At 38.8% G+C, this 23,503-nt stretch overlaps 1 protein-coding gene across 1 annotated transcript in view; it reads left to right on the top strand.

Annotated features, from left to right (window-relative positions):
• LOC115464807 (plectin-like) overlaps positions 1-22,121 on the top strand; it is a 92,107-nt gene extending 69,986 nt beyond the window's left edge. Inside the window, 7 exon segments of the mRNA XM_030195167.1 lie at positions 1,521-1,619; positions 10,642-13,551; positions 19,427-19,566; positions 19,611-20,251; positions 20,254-20,517; positions 20,520-21,298; positions 21,300-22,121. Of these exon segments, the coding sequence (XP_030051027.1) occupies positions 1,521-1,619; positions 10,642-13,551; positions 19,427-19,566; positions 19,611-20,251; positions 20,254-20,517; positions 20,520-21,298; positions 21,300-21,332 (4,866 nt within the window). The 3' untranslated portion in view covers positions 21,333-22,121.
• Positions 22,122-23,503: the final 1,382 nt, after the last annotated feature.

Genomic DNA, 23,503 nt, shown 5'->3' with positions numbered 1-23,503 from the left:
AGAAAGGACAGTTCTCTTGTGAGGAGATTGATGATCCAAAAGTACTGTGGTTGTTTCATAAAGAGGAGTTCAGTACTCTTATTTGTGAGGCACTGGCAGTGCTTTCCATTGAGGAGCCTTCTGCTTCGGCGTCAGAAGTTGCATCTCGGTCGATCATGAAGGGGTTTAAAGGTCCTTCTAAAGCCTTCCTGATGCTTCCAGACATTCAGAACCAGATTATAGTGGAATGAGTCTCACTGGACACGGGGCTGAGAGCAGGAAGAGCCATGGCTTGCCTCCACTCATTAGTTCCAGAGGAGAAAGATAAATTGCAGCTTACTGTCTCCAGTGGATATTTGCAAGGCGGCAGCATGGTTAACACTGCATGCACTCGGAAGCTAGTTTTGGGGGTTGGTCCTTCCATTAGTCCCTTCCACTATTCCAGGGCCTGCCCGAGGTTTCTGAGATGTTTAGTCACTACTTAGTAATGGATCAATAACGACTGTCACCTTCTATGGTACTTCCTGCATAGCTCTTGTTCTCTACAAGTGTCCAGAGATGACAGGGGCATGGTTGCTTGTCTGGTTAGTGTTAGGTTAACGAGTTGTTTAGGTTGTTGTGTTTATTCTGAGTTTCTCCTTAGTTTGTCTACATAAATACTGATGAGCTGGGACTGGATGTCAAGAGAGATATGTCGCAGCTCAGTTTTCATTTCTCTCTCTCCACCTGCTGGTAGATTGGACACAAGTATCCCATAGGTTCTGGAATAGTGGGAAGGAGTAATGTAAAGAAATTATTAGGTAATACCTAATTTCTCCTTATCTCAGGTGCAAAGCTTTTTTAGGTTTAAGGTCTAGAATTGCCCCAGGGCAACATTTTTTTCTTTAATACCCTTGTGTTTGCTCACCCACCAGGGTAAAGAGTAGATTTTTTGGGATTCATTGCAATTAGAACAGTTTCTTAAAGGCCTTGATAAATAAATCCGTAGATTATTGGAGTAAAAGATAATTAAACGCCATAATGTATTTGGTAGTATAGTCTAATTTGTCTAAATTGTTTTCTTTTAATTTCTAAGCCGTTTAGTATCTGCCTCTTCTCTTAATGTGGGCTAGTTGGTTTGATTGAGAATGTTTTTCTTGTTAAGTATTTCATGAAATTCCATTTCGGTACTTCTGCTTATACAGGTGTGTGCATTTCAAAATTTAAATAAACATGTATGGAGTGTCTACCTCATCTGTTGCAGAAGAATAACTCTTTCCCTGCTTCACGGCGAAATGTTTTTCTGTTTTTCACTGATGATTTATTTTTGATAATTATTGGCTAAGTATGTTGAAAGTCTTTTTCATTACCATGTTCTTTGTGGTAGCTGCTCGTCATCATGGAGTAATTTTGAAATCTGTATTTATGACTTTCTGCCTTCCCAGTTTGTATCTATCTGTTCCAAAAATATAACAGCTCTGTCTTTCGTGCTGGTGTTGTATGAAATGCATGCAAAAACAGTTTGAGCAGCACTGTCTCTGTCTTATTGTGTTTCACTGCAGTTCATGGATTTGCGAACACGTTACACAGCTTTGGTGACCTTGATGACTCAATACGTGAAATTTGCTGGGGAGTCTTTGAAACGTATGGAAGAAGAAGAGGTAACAGTCAGTGGGAAATATTCTGACCACAAGAGCAATATTATGGGCTATTATAATTTTGATATTTTAAAAAATTTAAGGTGACTTCCTTATATTCTAGATCTGCATCAAAGTGGGCAGTGTGATTGATGGAGCTAATGTTTTTGAGACACGAGGGCATTTTAAGATCCTTGCACGGCAATCACACATCTAAATAGCGTAAATGCTGACACACAGATTCAAAGATGACGTCTTCTTAGTGTGGTTGGTGTGGCCCAAAAAATTAGCAGTGAACACTTAGGGCCCTGTTTAACAAGCCGCCCTATAGGCACGCTAACGCTAAAGACACCCATAGGAATATCTGGGTGTCTGTAGCATTTATCATGCGCTAAAAATGCTAGTGCACCTTAGTAAACAGGGACCTTTTACAAAGGTGCGGCAGGGTCAATGTGTGGGTAGCGTGCGTCCCTCTGGGGTGGCGTGTGCGCCTGGCAGAAATTCCAATTTTGGCATGCGCCAAATCCCAAGATAGAAAATTTTTTTCTATTTTCTACCACAGGGGGCTGTCCCGGCGGTACCTGGCAGCACGTCCACGTTAGCATGCGCTGCATGACTACTTACTGCATGAGTAGCGTGTGAACCTTTACTGCTAAGTCAGTGGGTGGCAGTAAGAGCTCAGGCTGTAAATAGGCGCTTGCCTGTTTTAATATTAGCGCAGGCCCATTTCCCAGCCCATTAAAAATAATCTTTTTCCCAGACACGGTAAAAAAATGGCCCAGCACGTGCTTAAAAGACACGCCTACACTACCGCAGACTATTTTTTACCGCGGTTTTGTAAAATGGCCCCTTAATATTGGTTGTTTTTTTGTACCTCATTTGAGACAAGTATAAGTGACAGTAAAATGCTTGCTTCAGCCAGGGCTTTCCAACAGTGAATGAGAGGTTCAGGTTACTTCTATTTGATTTTTAAGATAGGTGAGTTATAAATAAATTGTTAAGGATAAGAATATGCATACATTTAGGAATACAGTGTGAGAATTGAATTTGTGGATATATTTGTGAGAAACTAACTTAGAACAACATATTGAAATGTTACATTTTTATTTGCAAATGGAAAAGGTATTTATAAAGGGTTCCTTGATTATAACAGAGTACATTGTATAAACATCTTGCTTGATTTGATTACAGTTGCATATATAAATGCTCCTTAATGGACAGTTTTTTAAATGTAGTATATTCTTTATGAATTTGAAATAGCAATAAAGAACAAAATATTGACAAAACATTTAACTTAGAGAAGAAATATTTTAGTTTTGATGATCTATATGTGTGGTTTAATAACAATATACATACTCCTAAATTGTATAAAAGTCACAAAAAATTGTGTGTGCAATTTAATTGAATAAGGAGCCAATTTGCGCCAATAATTGAGATCTTAACAAGTAATTATTTGTGCTGATTTGGCATGGGACTTGTGGGTCCAGAAAGGGGCACAGCCATGGGAGGGTCATGGATGAATCATGGGCATTCCTTTAATTTATGCGCATTGTTATAGAATAAAGGGGATCTGCATGTAATGTAGGCACGGGGATTTACACCAAGGTTTCATTGGTGTAAATGGTTGCGCCTAAATGTAGTCGCAGTTCCCGACACTAAATGTTATTCTATAAACGGTGCCTATTTTTAAGCGCTGTTTATAGAATAGTGCTTAACACATTTTTTTTCTGTGCTAATGTTTTAGACGTCATTTATAGAATTCAGTCTATAGTGTCCAATTTATTAAATACAATATATTCTCATAGCCATGTAATGGGAAACTTCCAAATGATAATTCAGGCCTATAGTCATGAAACTATAGTGTAGTCGTAAATATCAAGCCCTTTTCTGTTCCTTTCGTGGCAGGAGCAGTTGTTGGCTTGTAGTAATTGGCTTTGACACCAAGAGCAATAGAAGAGGTTGCTGATAGCCAGAGTAGCATCAGCAAGGGGGGATGCAGAGATTTCAGTAGAGCAGTGGTCCTAATTGTCTAGCACTGCAAAACTGCAGCAGCGGCAGGATGGATGGTGGCATTCGGTGAATGTAGATGGCTGACAGGAAAGTAAGCAGCATATAAGGATACATAACTTGGCAGTCTAACAAAATCACTCAATGAATTATTGCATTGCTTCATCCATTTCCCTTCTTGGAAGTAATATGTTATTACTTCGTCATGATGCATAATGGTATACCACGGGGCTCATTTTCAAAGCATTTAGACTTACAAAGTTTCATAGTTTACTATGGAGGGTCATTTTCAAAAGAGGAAAACATCTAAAAATGGCATAAAGTGCCATTTGGACGTTTTTCTTCCCAAAACATCTAAATCATTATTTTTGTAACCCATTTTTAGACGTTTTACTGTGCAGTCCATCAGCAGTGCATCCAAATCACAAGGTGGTGTGTTAAGGGTGGGATGTGGGTGTTCCTAACACTTGGACTTTTTCTGCCATAATGGAACAAAACAAAAACGTCCAGGGCTAAAAATTGGACGTTTTGATCTAGGCCTGTTTTAATGATGACTAAGCCACAAAAAAGTGCCATAAATAACCAGATGGCCACTGGAAGAATAAAAGAATGAGCCTCCCTTACTCCCCCAGTGGTCACTGACCCCTTCCTACCCACAAAGATGTGAATGAAACAGTATATAACAGCCTCCATGACAGCGTCCTATGCTATGGCTAGTCCTTTTAGAGCAGCAAGCAGGTGCCTGGAGTAGCCTAGTGGTTGGTACAGTGCACTTTGGAGAAGCGGACTCAGGCCCACAATCCACTCTAACTGTTATACTTGTGGTGGAAATTGTGAGTCCTCCTAACCCACCAAAAACCTACTGTACCCACATATAGGTGACACCTGAACAGCCATAAGGGCTACTGTAGTGTGTATAGTTGGGTACAGTAAGTTTCTGGTGGGTTTTGGAGGGCTCCCCGTACAATATAAAGGGGTAATGTGAAGTCCACTGCAGTGCTCCTGGAGTGCCCCAGTGCTCTGTATGGCCAGTCTACTAAGAATGCTGGCTCCTCCTACATCCCAATGACTTGAATTTGTGGGTTTTTAACTTGGACTTTTTTTTATGATAATCAATCTTACATTTATGCAATAAACATAAATCCACAAATCACAAAAAATATAAGCAATTATTAAACTTGAGGAAAGAAAAAGAAAAAAGTCCATATTAGTCCACAATATATAGATCCAAGAAAAGGAAAATACGATTCTTCTTTACATCAAGTAGGTAGAACCAAGAATGTTGCTAGCCGGCTTAACGCTATCAATCATGAGCAAAATCAGGAAACACTTGAATTTTTGAGCCAAAGAATGGTGAATTAGTGTGGTGGAAAAAAAGTTTGAAAATGTTATTTTGATCCAATTGCAGAGCAAAAGTAACTAATAAGGTGGTTCTCTGGACTTTTTTTTTTTTTTCCAGAAATGATCACAAAAGAAAAATGCACTGAGCACAAAACGTTTAAAAAGTCTAATAAAATGGCCATTTTCAAAATAGATATTTTTTAGGTTTGAAAATTACCATGTTCCCCATTTGATTTTTGGACGTTTTTAGCAAAATGTCCAAAATTGGACTTTTACGTGGAGGAGCATTTTTGATAAAACATTTCTTTGTAAGTCTAAGTGCTTTGAAAATATGCCTCACAGAATGTTTGTGTGAAATTTAGAGATATGGCATTACTTTAAGCTTGCTGTCTGCATTTAAAGAATATAAGGAAGTTCACAACTGCAATGTTAACAGTTTAAATCCATAGTTATTTTCCTAGGGCTTTGTTTAACACAAAATATCTGGCTTTACAAGCTGGTTCAAGATATATAACATTTGAATTGGTCAGTTTGATTTGCCCGTTTGGTAATTAATCACCTTTGAGTGTACTGCTTCTTGCTGACTTTGAACCCTTAAAACTTATTTCAAATTCTCTGGTAAGACTAGGGGATTTTTAAGTTCTTTTGTGAGATTTCTGGGGGGTTTCTATATATTTCACTGCGTTTATTCTTTGAAGTGTTATTAGTTTTATTGCGTCCTGTATTACATGTTGTTAAATAAATTGACAGCGTATGTAAGTTTAAAATCCAAATCGAAGTGAAAATGAACTTCATTTTCACTTCGATTTGGATTTTAAACTTATATAAGTTTGTCAATTTATTTAACAACAAGAAATTCAGCATCCTCAGCTTTTTTCCTGTCCCCTTTAGCAAATATTTTCTTTCTTCAAAGAAATTGCTTTTCTTCTTCAAGTACAACAGGGTCTTAGTAATTATTATATAAACCTTAACTTATTTGCTGAGTTGTGCTTTCAAATTCTTTAGATTATTCTTCGGTGTACTACAGAATTTTCAGCCTACCTGAACATATTACAATCAGGGCTTGGATTTTAAGGCTAAAGGAACTAGGTCAACATCACTTTTTGAGGGAGTTGACTCACTCCTAAAGTAATTGTCTTTAAATGCAATGGTTCAGTGTACAGAAGTAAAATAATTAAGGGGCCCTTTTACAAAGGCGCAAATACGCTTTAAACACTAGAGACACCCTTAGGAATATATGGGTGTCTCTAGAATTTAAAAACGCTAGCGCACCTTTGTATAAGACCCCCTAATTGAAGCTGAATAATGGCTTCATATAGGCTGTGAGAACATGTGACCCTATTGTCTTGAAGGAATGTGTTCAGGATATCTCTGCTTTGCCAGCTATTTTCTTATCTTTCGGGGAGGGGTTAACACCTCATGCACTTTAAATAACAGCATGCCTTTGTTGTGTACAGTATGCTGCCTATCTCTTTGGACAACACCTTTACATGATTAAATTGATTACGTTTGAGAATTTGACTCCACGTTGGTTATCAAGTTTGCAAAAAAGGTGTGAATCATTTCTGTTGTGAACAATCATTAGAGTTAGTTAATGGGTTTGATGTTCCTTAAAATAACAAGCAACTTTGAGAAAAAAAAAAGCCCAGTTGTCTGTTCTGAGCTGTGGATTAAACTTCTCATTCCTTCAACAAATATTTATTGATTGATTGGGATTTATTAACCGCCTTTATGAAGAGATTACGAATTATTTGATCCCTTGCTTGGAAACTTTTTCTTCCTTAGTCTATAAACAATGCTTCTTGAAGATTAAAAATTTTCTCTTCTCCGAATGTGAAAAGTTGTATATTATGGGAATTTCCTTTGAGCTCTTCTGTTTCTTTCTTGTACAACATATATTTTAAAACTTAATTTAAACACATATTCTGTTACACTCAGAGTGATTCAGGAGAGGCTAAATTTGGAACTTCTGTGAAGGTAGCAAGAACCTTAGTGGTTTTGAATTCATCAGGTTAACTCCACAGAAAACCTACAAGAAACTGAGATGCCCCACTCTGATTCAGTAAGTAGGAATGAAAAAAGGAGAAGGTGGTGTTTATTCTTGTACACCTAAGGAATCAAATCAGATGTAATATTGGTACTTCTACTACAAATCATTTCTACAGCGCTACCAGTCGTACGCAGCGCTTCACAATTGAACATGAAGAAAAGACAGTCCCTGCTCAAAAGAGCTTACAATCTGCAGGAAGAAGAATGCCCGAACAGAAGATGAAATCCATTGCAATACTTTGATAATGTTTATCAGACATACAGAGACGACCAAACAAGATGCAGAAGGCATCATAAGTGATGCAGTTTTATTTAATATCTATATATACAGGGGTAAATGTCATAGGGGCCCTTTTATAAAGGCATGCTGAAAAATGGTCTGCGGTAGTGTAGAAATGTTTTTTGGGCCACCCAGAATCATTTTTCAGTGCACTTGTAAAAAATGCCTTTAAATTTTTTTTACTGTAAATAGACGTGCAGCAAATGAAAATTGCCACGCGTACATTTTGGGTCTGAGACCTTAACCACCAGCCATTGACCTAGCAGTAAGGTCTCACGTGGTAACCGGGCAGTAATGGTCTACCAGCGTAGAATGAAGATTAACACCCCATTACTGCCCGCGTGCCAGAAAATAAAAATATTTTCTGGCGCTCCTAGCAGACGCTCATCACAAATGAAATTACCGCAAGGGCCACGCGGTAGCTGGGTGGTAACTCAAAACTGACATGTGTTGAGCGTGCGTAGGTACCTACACAGCTTAGTAAAAGGGCCCCGTAGTGTTTGAGTCGATTATAAATCAGCAAAAGCATCAGGAAATAGACAGGTGACAGGAAAGGATGCAACCTGGTTACCTGAGGAATTCATGAAAACAGGGCAGGAGTTAATTAAAAAGGAATGGAATGTTTTAAATAGTGAAACAGAAGAAGCACTGGTCACTGGTCCGAACCAGTTTCTTATGAGGGTAAGTGAATTTTAACCACTCAAAAGTATGCACAGACTTTAACACTATGCCGATGCTCAGAACTCACTCGATAAAGCCAACAGCACAGACCCCATACCACTGGAACAGCACAGAAAACTAGCTTGCCAATGCTGAAAGGAAATAGTTTTCAAATTATATGTGCTCAGTAAAAGCAAAAGCAAGGGGGTAAGCTCAGCTCTTGTGTCCATGCACGAGGCAAACCCAAAAGCGAATCATACATTAGCGTCTGTTTTCTACACCTTTTCAATATAAGCTGTTCATTTTTTTTTAACTTGGAAAGCTTATATTTAAGAGCAGGAAACAGGCGCCAATGTGTGCTTTCACTTTTGGGTTTACTGGGACTCGCGCACATTTATTTCTTAGTACCGGTGCTTACAGGCTTGCATGGGCTTCCTTCCACTTCCAAAAGAAAGAAAGACTGGTGAGAAATTCTGTCTTCAACACCCTAATGCCTCCTCTGAACTGGCATTAGGTTTTCAGTGGTAAGGGCAGTTTTGTATTGTGTGCTGTTCTTTCAGCATTGATAGGGAATAGGAAGTGACCTCATTAACATCCGTTTGACTGCACGTGCATGCTGTTTGTGCTTATCTTTGGCGTGCACATAGTCTCTTGTGCTAGAGCCTTCTGAGCATTCTGAGCTCATTAATTGCGGAGCTAGTCCGAAACTAATTGTCTCTAGCTCCGACATTTTGTTTTGAGAACTGGCCTGTATGTTATGGCACGTACTGTTGTTTTAATGTTTTTTACTACTATAATCATGTATTGCCTTTGTCCAGGATATTCTGAACATTGCCTTAAGTGAATTTCCTCAAAAAGGTGGTAAATAAAGCCTTATAAATAAATAAATAAAGCCAAAAATAAAAGCCAGAGTTCCACTCCACCCCATTTCAGTCACTTACGATATGTAAGAATGCTATTATGAAAGGTATATGTTACAACAAAAAACATCTCCATTTTATTGAAAAAAAATTTTAAAATAAGGATTGAATAAATGCACTGAAAGCTTTGCTGAAGTAATAGCTGAACAACCTGGATTTGCTCTAAACTTATCAACTAGAATTGAATTGAACTGAATACCTGCAGGGTTGACGAGAACTTGATCCATAAATACATTAACCACGGACATCCAATCAAAAAATATAAGAGCGTTCCAGATCAGGATATGAAATAAGATTGGTTGATGTATTCTTTTTATGGTCCTATCACTGGCTATCTGTTGAACAATCCAAGACCGGTAAAAAGTCACTGTTCTCTAATATGTTCCAAGTTGTCTACCATTTTATATTTAGGGGCCCTTTTACAAAGGTGTGGGAAGGCTAATGCGTGGGTAGTGCTCGCTCAATTGGCACTATCACTGGGGTAGCACGTGCACCCTGTGGTAATTCCACGGCGCATGCTGCATTGTTACTGTATGGCATGTGCGCCCTTACCGCTAGGTAAATGGGTGGCGGTAAGGGCTCAGGCCATAAATAGGCACGCGCTAGTTTTAATATTAGCGTAGGCCCATTTCCCGGCCCATTAAAAATAGCCTTTTTCCCATCCATGGTAAAAAATGGCCCAGCGTTCACCTAAAAGACTAGTCCACACTACTGCAGGCCACTTTTTACGGCGGCTTTGTAAAACGACCCCTTAGTTACATAAGTTGTAAGTGTTGGCTCTGGAAAGTTTTATCTGAACCTTTGATGTTAGTGTCTGATGCATTCCTAGGTGCAATCTTTTAAGTGTATCTTTTCTGGGAGGAATAAATATCAGATTTAACACAAGCAATTTGTTCATAGATCTTTACCATGTAAGATCCATAAAATCACAATGAGATGCTTCATTCTTAATTTTCACATTTACACACTGGGAAAAAAATCTTTTATAATAGGATTTTTACTTGTAATGTGTATTTATGACTATATAATAAAGGCTGGTTCAGAAAGTAGACTTTTATGTTTCCCAATTCATTTAACCACACAATGGTAGTTGTTCTGTACTTAAAATCTCTAAAAGTGAAAACACAGGGCGAAGAGCTGCCTTTGCATTAGTAACTTCCGTAACTTAAATAACTGTAATGGATTCAGGTAAGAATATCAACAGACTGATTTACTAAGCTGTTCTTCCTATAGATAGATGACAAATGTCTTCAGCGAATCAGGTTCTAGAAGAATAAAATGCTGATGTTAAATATGCATTCCAGTCCTTTCTCATCTACAAATAAACAACCTATCAATGTTTCATATCCCTGAAATATTTTTCTTATTGCTCTAACGACTCCAAAAATACTGGGTTTTAGTTCAGTCATTGCATTTTTTTTCTAATCACATGGAGTTTTTAAAAACACATTTATTTTCATGCATATCTCACCAAGATGTGGTGCAAGCCACTTCCTGGTTCTTTTCATTATTAACTCCTAAAAAGCAATAAGGTTTTCCTGCTCTCCTACTGCTCCATGGAGTCCTATGTAAGGGTGTTGTCTGCATTGCCTTTTCTATAATTGGTTGTTGGTTTTACAAAGCTTATGGTGAGAAAGAGGTGGTGGGTAATCCCTGGTCTTGCTCTTTTGAAGTACTGAGTATGGTAAGTCATTCGAACTATTTCTCTAAAAAGGTTACACCAGTTGTGTCTAAATGGTGCATTAAAAAAAAAACAACTTTGAATCTGTCCTGTTTTATTTTACTGTAGATTAGAAAGGTTAAGGAGGCCTCTGCAAGTGCAGCATATCCAGATTTGCTGGAGCAACAAAAGACGTCAGCAGTGGAGACTAAGAAACTAATGGAAAAGATACATGAGCTTGAGAAAAGGTTAGACGAGGTAAAAAAGCAAAAGCAGCTGGTAGAGCAGGAGCTTCCCAGAGTGAAAGCCAGTGCTGAGAGTGAGCTGAAGAAGCAGCAGAAGATTATAGATGACATAAGCTTCCAGAAAACAAAGGCTGAGTATGAGTCAAACCAGTTTCGCATAGAGCTTGAGAATACGGTGAAACAAAAAGCCTCAGCAGAGCAACAGTTAGAACATGTAAAACAGCTTACTTTGCAGGCAGAGGCCAAACGGACAGCAGTAGAGGATAAACTCAGGGTCTTCAGGACTCAGATAGAAGAAAGCACCATTTCTAGAAGGAAGTTGGAAGAACACCTTAAAAAGAAAGACACAAATCTTCAAGATTTAGAAAATCAGAAAAACACACTGATGGGAGAGCTAAGGAAAAAAGCAGAGATTGAGGAGGAGCTTTTGAAACAGATAAAACAGATGGAACAAGATCTTGAGTTCCAGAGGATGCTATCTGAAACGCAACTTCAAGACAAGATTGAAGTTGGTTCTAGAAGGCAAATTTCTGAAGCAAGATATTCATTGAATATGAACACGGAAACTCTGCTGCCAACACGAACATCAGCGCATGAAGTTTATTATAAAATTGATTCACAAATTAAAGGCTTTCCAAATGATCAAGATTTACAAAAAATCGAGGTTCTACAACAACAAATTGATGAACTGACTGAAGCCAAAAGGAAAGCTGAAAAAGAAATAAAAGAATTAAAACTGGAAGTGAATTCTGTTCAGCTACAAAAAACTGAAGCAGAAGAGAAGGCTTATCAACTGAAGAACCAATTGGAAGATACCAATAACAAAATGAAACAAATGAATGTGGAATCGGAGTACAAAACTCTGACAGAACAAAGTTATATGCTGCAACTGAGGGGACTTGATAGGAAGGAGGTAACTGATTTTGAGATTAAAATGAATTTTCAGGAAGAATTACAATCCCTTCAACAGGAGAAGCTTTCATTGGGTCAAAAAATACAGATGCAGACAACTGAGTTGATTGATTTAAGAGAGAAGGTTAAAACTCAGCAGGAGCAGCTCCTGCAAAGAGAAAAGTCTGACCAAAGTAGTCATCAGAAAATATTGTTTATGGAGGAAGAAATAGCAAAGAAAAAAAATGAAGTAGGAGAGTTAAAGAGGAAAGTGGATGAGTTTACTAGATCTCAAACAAAAGCTGAAATTAATATTAAAAATTTAAATTCAGAAATCAGTTCTTTTCGGCAGGAGAAAATGACCATGGTGCAGAGAACACAGTCTTACAAAGGAGATGCTGACGGTTTGCGGGAACAGTTGAAGAAAAGTAATGAACAATTGGTACATTGTAGAAAAGCTGAAAAAGAACATGAACAACAAATTCAAAAACTTCAAGTGGACTTGGAAAAAAGTAACAAGTGGTCAGAAACTCTGAAAGAAAAATTGGAGGAGCTTACCAAGTTGAATAATGAGACAGATACACTCGTTAGAAAAATCAAATCAGATTCAGAGAAGGTGGCCATAGAGAAAAATACAATACAGCAAAATAATAATGTTTTACAAGCCCAACTTGACACTTTTAAAGAACAACTAAGAATCACAAGGGAACAATTGCAGATGCAGACAAAGACTGAACAAGAATTACAAAATAAAGTATACAGATTTGAAGAGGACTTAAGAAAATCCCAGAATGTGGCCAGTGAATTTAAGCAGAAGTATGATAAACAGAGTGTTGTGATCTTAACTTCTGAAAAAGAGATTAGGAACTTAAAAGCTGACCTGAATAGTTCTGCTGTTGAAAAGAAGATGAGTGAGCAAAAATTCCAGCTGCATGAGAATCAACTACAAGAGCTCAATAATAAACTGAAGAAGACGCAGGAGGAACTGCAGAAAAGGGTGATAGAAGAGCAGCTGACCCAAAAAAAGGTTTTACTACTTCAGGAAGACTCACTGAGGTACAAACAATCAGCAGATAAATTTAGGAAGAAACTTGAAAAAATGATGGAATCCAGCTTGACCTCTGAGAAAGATGTCACACAACTGAAACTTGAATTTGTTACTGTTCAGCAAGATAGGAGTATAGCTGAAGAGAAAGTTAAGTTGCACCAAATAGAAATTGCAGACCTTCAGGAAAGAATAAAGAGATGTCGTGAACAGATGCAACAGGGAAAACAAACAGAAACAGATCTTTCCCAGAAGTGTCGAAAACTGGAGGAGGAATTGGAGGTTCAGAAGCGCATTGTCGAAAATTTGAAACACAGAGTGGATTTACAGAGAAAAGGTCACATACACCAGCTGCAGTTGCTTCAGAATGAGATTCAACAGAACAGTAATATGACGAGTCCTTTATTAAGACTAGATCTTCAGAAGGCTAATGAGTTTAAATATTCACCAGTAAGTTCCCCATGTGATTTTGGGCAGTTTTTTGAAGGACCAATGAAGTCTCCTGTGATGAGGCGTAAGTTGGAGACACAGAAAGAAACAAGTGTTCCATTGTTTAAATCTGAGCGAACTGAAGAAAAGAAGGTACAGATAGATGGCAATTGTCCTGAGGAACTGCAGTTCCATTTGTCAAGAATGAAACAATCACGGGAAGATAGTGAAAACAAACCATCCTTTGCAGAATATGTTTCTCAAACAAGTAGCGAGGTTCAGATATCAGTTGATGATGTTGACCGGTTCAGAAGACTTTCAAAATTTGAAACAATAAGAGAGAAAAATCTTCAAAGTGCCAGGCGAGCACTGAGAGATCAAGAAGAAAATCTTGAAAAGGAGCTGCTGAAACTTGAACTTCCTTTGGAGGTACATCATTCATTGATTATTCACATCTCTGGTGATGGAATCTTTTCTCTCAGATTGTCTTGCTTTTATACTTAAGAATTTCAAAGGGCTTGGCCATACTGCCATATTCTGCTGGATTCTATATAGCGCGCCTAGAGATCCGCGCTAAAATCCAGACATATTCTATAGCAACACACATAAGTATTGCCATACTGGGAAAGACCAAAGGTCCATCAAGCCCAGCATCCTGTTTCCAACAGTGGCCAATCCAGGTCACAAATACCTGGCAAGATCCCCAAAAAGTATAAAACATTTTATACTGCTTATCCCAGAAATAGTGGATTTTCCCCAAGTCCATTTAATAATGGTCTATGGACTTTTTCTTTAGGAAGCTGGCCAAACCTTTTTAAAACTCTGCTAAGCTAACCGCCTTTACCACATTCTCTGGCAACAAATTCCAGAATTTAATTACACGTTGACTGAAGAAATATTTTCTCTGATTCGTTTTAAATGTACTACATTGTAGCTTCATCTTATGCCCCCTATTCCTAGTATTTTTGGAAAGCATAAACAGTCGCTTCAAATCTACCCGTTCCACTCCACTCATTATTTTATAGACCTCTATCATATCTCCCCTTAGCTGCCTTTTCTCCAAGCTGAAGAGCCCTGGCCGCTTTAGCCTTTCCTCATAGGGAAGTCATCCCATTCCCTTTATCATTTTCGTTGCCCTTCTCTGCACCTTTTCTAATTCCACTATCCAGCTTATTTCCGAAAGAGAAGGCCAACCATCTTCCGACACAAATTGTGAGATGGCCAGCCGTCTCTCAAGGCTGGCGAAATCGGCATAATCAAAAGCCGATTTTGGCTGGCCTCAACTGCAGTCCGGCGCGGAGCCGGCCAAAGTTCAAGGGGGCATGTCGGCAGGGTACAGAAGGCAGGATGGGGCGGGATGGAGGTGTGGTATGAGATGGCCTGCTTCGCCCGATAATGGAAAAAAGAAAGCCGGCTCTGACGAGCATTTGGCCGACTTTACTTGGTCCCTTTTTATTCAGGTCCAAGTCCAAAAAAAGTGCCCGAACTAACCAGATGACCACAGGAGGGAATCGGGGATCACCTCCCCTGACTCCCCCAGTGGTCACTAACCCCCTCCCACCCTCAAAAAACAACTTTAAAAACTTTTTTTGCCAGCCTCAAATGTCATACCCAGCTCCCTGACAGCAGTATGCAGGTCCCTGGAGCACATTTTAGTGGGTGCAGTGGACTTCAGGCAGGTGGACCCAGGCCCATCCCCCCCCTACCTGTTACACTTGTGGTGGTAAATGGGAGCCTTTCAACCCCCCCCAAACCCCAAACCCACTGTACCCACATGTAGGTGCCCCCTTCACCCATAAGGGTTATGGTAATGGTATAGAGTTGTGGGGAGTGGGTTTTGGGGGGGGGGGTTGGGGGGCTCAGCACCCAAAGTAAGGGAGCTATGCACCTGTGAGCTATTTTAATGTTTTTTTTTTTTTTTTAATTTTTAGAAGTTCCCCTTAGGGTGCCCGGTTGGTGTCCTGGCATGTCAGGGGGACCAGTGCACTACAAATGCTGGCTCCTCCCACGACCAAATGCCTTGAATTTGTCCGGGTTTGAGATGGCGGCCTCGGTTTCCATTATCGGCAAAAACCGAGGCCGTCCATCTCAAACCCGGCCATCTCTGATATTTGGTCGGCCCCAACCGTATTATCGAAACGAAAGATGGCTGGCCATCTCGTTCGAAAATACGGTTGGCCCCGCCCCTTTGCGGCACCATCCTCGGATATGGGCGCCCTTAGAGATGGCCGGCCCCATTCGAAAATGCCTCTCTTTATCTTTTTTGAGATGCAGTGACCAGAATTGAACACAATATTCAAGGAGCGGTCGCACCATGGAGCGATACAAAGGCATTATAACATCCTCATTTTTGTTTTCCATTGCTTTCCTAATAATACCTAACATTCTATTTACTTTCTTAGCCGCAGCAACACACTGAGCAGAACGTTTCTACGTATCGTCAACGACGACACCTAGATCCCTTTCTTGGTCTATGACTCCTAACGTGGAACCTTGCATGACGTAGCTATAATTCGGGTTCCTCTTTCCCACATGCGTCACTTTGCACTTGCTCACATTAAATGTCATCTGCCATTTAGAATCCCAGTCTCCCAGTAACGTAAGGTCTTCTTGTAATTTTTCACAATCCTCCCGCAATTTAACGACTTTGAATAATTGTGTCATCAGCAAATTTAATTACCTCACTAGTTACTCCCATCTCTAGGTCATTTATAAATATGTTAAAAGCAGTGGTCCCAGCACAGACCCCTGGGGAACCCCACTAACTACCTTTCTCCATTGAGAATACTGACCATTTAACTCTACTCTCTGTTTTCTACATTTTAACCAGTTTTTAATCCACAATAGAACACTACTTCCTATCCCATGACTCTCCAATTTCCTCTGGAGTCTTCATGAGGTACTTTGTCAAACGCCTTCTGAAAATCTAGATAAACAATATCAACCGACTCACCTTTATCCACATGTTTGTTCACCCCTTCAAAGCAATGTAGTAGATTGGTGAGGCAAGATCTCCCTTCACTAAATCCATGTTGACTTTGTCTCATTAATCCGTGCTTTTGAATATGCTCTGTAGTTTTGTTCTTAATAATAGTCTCTACCATTTTGCCTGGCACCGAGTCAGACTTACCAAGGTCTATAATTTCCCGGATCTCCTCTGGAACCTTTTTTAAAACTCGGCGTTACATTGGCCACCCTCCAATCTTCCGGTACCACGCTCAATTTTAAGGATAAATTACATATTACTAACAATAGCTCTGCAAGCTCATTTTTCAGTTCTATCAGTACTCTGGGATGAATACCATCTGGTCCAGGAGATTTGCTACTCTTCAGTTTGTAGAACTGCCCCATTACATCCTCCAGGTTTACAGAGAATTCATTAAGTTTCTCCGACTTGTCAGCTTTGAATACCATTTCCAGCACCGTTATCCCACCCAAATCTTCCTCGTTGAAGACCGAAGCAAAGAATTCATTTAATCTCTCCGCTACAGCTTTGTCTTCCCTGATCGCCCCTTTTACTCCTCAGTCACCTAGCAGTCCAACCGATTCTTTTGCTGGCTTCCTGCTTTTAATATACCTAAAAAAAATGTTATTATCAGGCTCATTTTCAAAGCACTTAGCCTCTCAAAGTTCCATAGAAACCTATGGAACTTAGCCTCCCAAAGTGCTTTGAAAATATGCCTCTATGTGTTTTTGCCTCCAACCGCAATCTTTTTTTCAAAGTCCCTCTTAGCCTTCCTTATCAGCGCTTTGCATTTGACTTGACATTTCCTTATGCTGTTTCTTTTTATTTTCAGTCGGTTCCTTCTTCCATTTTCTGAAAGGTTTTCTTTTAGCTCTAATAGCTTCCTTCACCTCACTTTTTAACCACGCCGGCTGTCATTTGGTCTTCCGTCCTCCTTTTTTAATACATGGAATATATTTGGCCTGGGCCTCCAGGATGGTGTTTTTGAACAGCATCTATGCCTGATGTAAATTTTTGACCCTCGCAGTCGCTCTCTAAGATTTTCTTCACCGTTCTTTTCATTTTAATTGGCTTGAGAAGCTAATCAGTGTTGAAAACAGCAGTTAAAAAGCAATAATGAGCACTAAGTGGCTATAATTAGAATTTATGCACACAACTCACTAATCGTATTAGTAACGTACTGTGCATAACTTCTAATGCATGCAGTTCAAAAGGGGCATGGCTGTGGGCGGGGAAGTGGGTGTTTCTTGGGCGCTCTGAAATTTATGTGTGTAGCTGTAGAACATGGCCCAGTGAGCGTAAATCTATGAGCAGGGATTTATACCATGTTTTCATAGGTGTAAATGAAAGCACATAGTTTTACACGCTGGAGTACCAAATAATCGTATTCTATATACCACGCCTAAATCTAGGTACCACTTATAGAGTACGCTTGGGCAGAAATGTTTACCACACAGATTTTTTTAGGCACCTTATATAGAATCTGGCCCATTATGATGAGTAGTCCCTGTGCATTGAGAAGGCAATTCTGTAATTGAGTGTCTCCATATAGGTACCACGAGGGCATGGGATAAGAGCCTAGGTTCCTTTATAAAATACCAGTGTCATCAAGTTTCAATGTGTAGAACATTTAGGTGCATGCACTTATGCCACCCATTGAGCAGGCATATTCTCTAAATTGCAGATTTAAATGGGAGCCCTGACTGTTTCCTGCCCATGTCTCGCCCCTTGCAAATATGCACTGTGGGGTCCTTTTACTAAGCTGCGGTATAAAGTGACCTTAACATGCCCTTACATGGGTTTTTCCTGCACTCTAAGACCATTTTTACTGCAGCAGAAAAATGGCCAGTTTTCCACTTTTTTTTTTTTTGCATTAATGACCATGCGCTAATGTCACCACTAGCATGCAGCCATTAAAAAAATTGCCGAGTTAGCCCTTACTGACATCTATTTTGTAGGCGGTATGGGCTCATGTGGTAATCCTGCGCTAATCAGCACACGGCAATGTAGCTGCATTAACTGATTAGTTCAGAAACACCCACTCTCCTCACAGACACACTCCCTCCATGCAAAAACTATCTTTTAGCACACAGCATGCTCTGATGTAGCATTTACCACAGGATGCTTGAGTGCATCTCACAGTACACCATTTAAATTTGTAATAAGTGTGCGCTAGTGCTTAATGTAACTTAGTAAAAGGGATCCCTATGTAAAATAAATGGTTATTTGCAGAATAGCCCATAGGTGGCATGTTAGCTTACACATGTATGTGTGCACATATGCTAGCATTCTAACATTTGTCCACAAAGCACAAGAATTTCTGAATGATACATCAATAAGGACAGGGTAGAAAACACACATTCAAAAATTATGTCCCAAAAAATTGCCAAATGTTTAAATATTTAAAGCTAGGACCATCAGAGGTGTACTCCTGCAGATAATGTTCTTACTGTGGGTAACTTCCACCATGAATAATCATAACCCCCTTTACTCCCCCAGAGGCCAGTGATCCCCTCTAAGCCTCCTAAGATGAGACAGTGACAGTACATACCAAGCTCTATGACGGCTTCAGATATGATGGCCATTCCTGTTAGAGCAGCAAGCAGGTTCCTGGAGTAGCCTTGTGGTCAGTATAGTGGACTGTAAAGAAGGCAACCCAGGCCCATATCCCAGTCTAAATGGTACGCTTGTAGTGGAAAATATGAGCCCTCCAAAAAGCACCAAATACTTTCTGTACTTACACAGTGGTGACACCTGCAGGCATAAGGTCTATTCTAGTGGTGTACAGTTGGATATAACAGGTTCTTGGTGGGTTTTGGAGGGCTCACCATACAATATAAGGGGGTAATGGTGAAATGTGTACCTGAGACCTTTTATGTGAAGTCTACTGCAGTGCCCCCTTGGGTGCCCCCATGCTCTGCTGGGATGTCTGGCCAGTCTACTAAAAATGCTAGCCCCCTATACATCCCAATGGCTTCTTTTTGAGCATTTTTCCCTTGGACCTTTTTTTTTTTTTTTAATTGTCTTAAAAGACAGACACACTGAGCACAAAAATGTCTATCAAATGGCCATTATCTAAACAAAAAGTTGGACTTTTTCTGGTTTGAAAATGGCCATGTTCGCTACTGGATTTTTTTTGACATTTTCGCAAAACTTCCAAAATTGGATTTAGACATCATATCGAAAATGCTCCTCCATGGCTTATAGAATTATTCAAATTCTTACAGATTCTCTGCTTTCTTCTCACCTTGTAAAATGGCACAGATAAATGTAAATATGTAAAATAATGTAGCCTCCATATCATATTTATACCTCATTGTGTCATATTCCGATTTACAGAGAATGAAGAACAAACAATTTGACCTTCTCGTTGAAGTGACAACAGTAAAACAGGAAAAAGAAATACTGCTGAATAATGAAAATGGAATGTTGGAGGAGCACAAACTTGAATTTGGAAGAGAAGATTTGCCTAAAATGAAGTACATGTTTTTGGAGCAGAAAAATTGCAGAGATTCTGATAAAGTTTCACATATTATTCATCAGTGGATGATCAATTTAAATTTCAGGGGCTCAGGCATCAGGTGACTGCCAGGCAGTTAGCTGAAGCTAAACTTCTGGATATCAAGACCATGGAACAGCTCCAGTTAGGACTGAAATCTGTTCAAGAAAGCCAGAGAGCTCTTGACAGGTTGTTATCTAGACCTACTGCAATAGCTGGACTGTACCTCGACTCTAGTAAGGAAAGACTCTCTTTTTCTTCAGCAGCAAGGAAAAAAATAATTGAAAAGATAATTGCATTTGAGTTTCTAGAAGCTCAATCTGAGACAGGTTTTATCATTGATCCTGCAACAGGCTTCAAGTACTCTGTTGAGGAAGCAGTTTTCAAAGGAATCGTTGATGTGGAATTCAAAGATAAATTACTTGCAGCAGAGAAGGCAGTTCTAGGATATTTCCATTCTGGAAAACTTATGTCCGTATTTCAAGCCATGGAAGCTAGGCTCCTGGAAAAACAGAAAGGAAAGCGTATTCTTGAAGCCCAGATTGCCACAGGGGGAGTGATAGACCCTGTTCGAAGTATTAGAGTCCCTTCAGATGCTGCTGTGCAGCAAGGACTGCTAAATCATACAATATTAAAATTCTTGTATGAACATGCTAGTAATGCAAAAGGTTTTCATCACCAGATAATATGCAAGCCATGTATTATTATGAATTACTGAAGATGTGTGTGTTTGATGTGGACAGTAAATGTTATCTTTTGCCTCTTGGGAAGAGAAAAATTAGCAGCTTTTCTACAGAAAAAGCTCATAAAATTTCTGTAGTAGATATTAAAATAGGAGCAGAAATGTCTAAATATGAAGCATACGAGAAAGGCCTTGTTGATAAATGCATGTACCTTGAGCTTTCAGACCTGGAATGCAATTGGGAGGAATCAACTTATTTGATTCTTCTGGAAATTCTTCATGCCTCTTAACTGACCTTATATCAGGGAGACAGTTTAATATTGATGAAGAGTTAGCACAAGGTACAATAGACAAGACGTTGGTCAGTAAATACAGGGATAATATCATCACAATCATTGAGCTGGCAGATATTTTACTAAGCAGATCAAAAACAAAGAAGGATTTGAATAGCCCAATTGCAGGGTGTTGGATAGCCAACACCAATGAAAGAATTTCAATCTTTAAAGCCTTGCGTAGAAACTTGGTGGACAGAATTACAGCTGTAAGATGTCTCGAAGCTCAAGCATGCACAGGGGGTATATTGGATCCATCTACTGGGAAAAGATTCTGTGTGGCTGAAGCAGTATCAAAGGAATTAATTGACCAAGTAAATGCCAAGGAAATCCAGCAGTGTGAGTTAGCCTTTACTGGATTAATTCACCCTGTAACCAAGAATATTGTTCCAGCTGCTGAAGCCATGTCCATGAACATGCTAAACAAAGATATTGGAATTCGAAGTTTGGAATTCCAGTATGTGACCGGTGGGCTGATAGACCCAAAGTCTCATTCTAGGTGGTCTTTGGAAGATGCTATTAGGAAGGGCATTGTTGATGCCATTACAGCCACAAAATTGAAAGATGAAAAATCATACCTCAAGAGCTTAACATGCCCCAAAACGAGGAGGAAATTGTCATATAAAGAAGCCCTGGAAAATACTGTCTTTGATTGCCACACAGGACTACGATTACTGGAAGCAAACCTGCCCCTCTGGTACAGGAATTTCTAGTCTATATTTTGCTTCATAATAAAAGTGCTGATCATAATACCATATTTGCAAAATAACTTTGTAATTATAGTGTATCTTTGTTATATTGTGTATTATTTGATGATGCAGTCTTAGCATGCATTCAGTATGTTTTGGATTGAATAAGGTCCACAAGATTCAGTGGTTCTTGCTTTCATGGAAGTTATTGTTATGGATATACCGCTGAGCTGGTATCGTCTTGCTGAAAGCATTAGCCTGTAATATAACACTTCAGTAATCATTTTCACTGTGTTCTGACCTTGTTGTTCTAAAAATGGCTGATCTTCTCAATGTTATTGAAATAATTTTGTTATGTATAGTCAATATAGATCTATACATATATACTTACATATGTATAGATGTAGTAGATGTAGATTCCAAAGACAGATGCGTAGTTTTAAATCTTTAATGGTGTAAATAACGTTATCACTACTCCTTGGATTCAGAGCATGAAATATGATTGTTTTATAGGATCTGAGTAATTGGAGACATAGGTAAATGAAAAAAAAGCATATATTTTATGAATAAGCATAAATCCCTCCAGATCAGCTAAAATGAATTTGGAATGATTAAGCAAAAAACAGGTGAAAGGGTATCATCATAGTCTAAACATATACTGAGTGAATATGATAAATTTGTAATATATTTTTTGTAGAAAATGGCTTCTCATCAGGTTTTTCTTTTTCTTACATTTTGTCTATAATTAGAGAATGCCTTGCCTCAAAGGACAGTCTTTTGTGTTACCTCAGAATATTTTATAAGTGTATTCTTACCACCATTGACAACAGAAGTGCGGGTGCTAATGCAAAGGCAGCAGCTGAACACGCCTTAAGCTTTCTGACATAAAAGAACCATTTAAACTTGTTGTTCTAATGACCATGGGCCAGAACACTAAACTGTTTTGTACATAAGTGCCTTGTGCCTGTTGTGCTTTGTCAGGGATAGGAGATAAACAGATGGTTTATAGGAAAGGTTTTAGCATGGCCTCTAACTGGGTATCATACTTTTCAGCATAACGGTGACATGTGACACAGCTTCTGCTAATTAAATTGTTTTGAATAAAAGTCATCCTTATCCTACTAAAAAAAACAGTTATTGATAGTGGAGAAATCTTTTTCATGTTTTCTAACATTTCAGCATTTTTATTTGAATGTATTTTTTTTGCAACACATATTGCTTGCCAGAAATCGTTGGAAGAGGAAAAGAAAGAATGTGTTGAGAAAACTGGGGAGTTACTGAAATGGGTATCAAATATCGAGAAAGCAATGAATGGAGAAGGAAGAGGAGGAGAAAAGGCAGAAAAGTCAACTTTTTCTAGGCAGCAGGTACTGCAAGTTGCTATATTGATAGATTATGTCACTGTGGGCTCCTTGCCTTTTTTTTTTTTTATTAAAAATAAAGGAAACATTATCCTAAATGTGCCCATTCATTCCATGAATATAATACTGCTGTTCAATTTTAGCTGTGTCTGATCCTGACAAGTCCATGGTAAATACAGATATAATGACTTAAAAAAATAGCCCAGGCAATCTTCTTTTTGAATAAGTTTTCTGTATTTAAAGAGCAGGGAATGCCTTTTGAAAGTAAGTCACCCATGAAGAAAATGAAATGTCCTGGACAATGCAGTGAAGAAAGTATACCTCTTAGAAAGGTATTGGAAGTTTATTTATCATTTTGTATTCAGCGCAGCTCTTCAAACTTGGATGTATCTCTGTCAAACCACCTCAAAATCTCAGTCAAGAAGGATTACAACCATCCTTGCTCTACTGACTGTTACGTTTACCAGAATTCTGTATAAATATGTGATAGATAAAGCAGTTGGCGGGCACTGATCAGCTTATTGGTTAATTCGTTCTGAGATACAGTCCTGCAGGGAAGTCTTTGTCTAGTGTTTGACCATTTTCACTTTGTGTGATGTATAATAAAATTCACAAAGCTCTATCACAGGATGTGAAATTATCCTAGATGTTACTAGTGTATATAGTTTTTTTAAGAATGATTTTGTTTTTTGTGGGTATTCTTGTATAAGATTATTTGATCCAGTAATTGCTTTATTTTTTGATGATGTGAAATATATAATCCATGTAATTTACTAGGTTTTAAAAAAAAGTGTTATTGCAATGTCAAGAAAATGTTATTTTATATTCTGGATCTAAGGCCTAGCACTTAAGT

The sequence above is a fragment of the Microcaecilia unicolor genome, chromosome 3 (genome assembly GCF_901765095.1).
Source record: "Microcaecilia unicolor chromosome 3, aMicUni1.1, whole genome shotgun sequence".
NCBI classification, from domain to species: Eukaryota; Metazoa; Chordata; class Amphibia; order Gymnophiona; family Siphonopidae; genus Microcaecilia; species Microcaecilia unicolor.
Note: the sequence above shows the minus strand (reverse complement) of the source record. Positions and strands in the feature narration are given on the sequence as shown.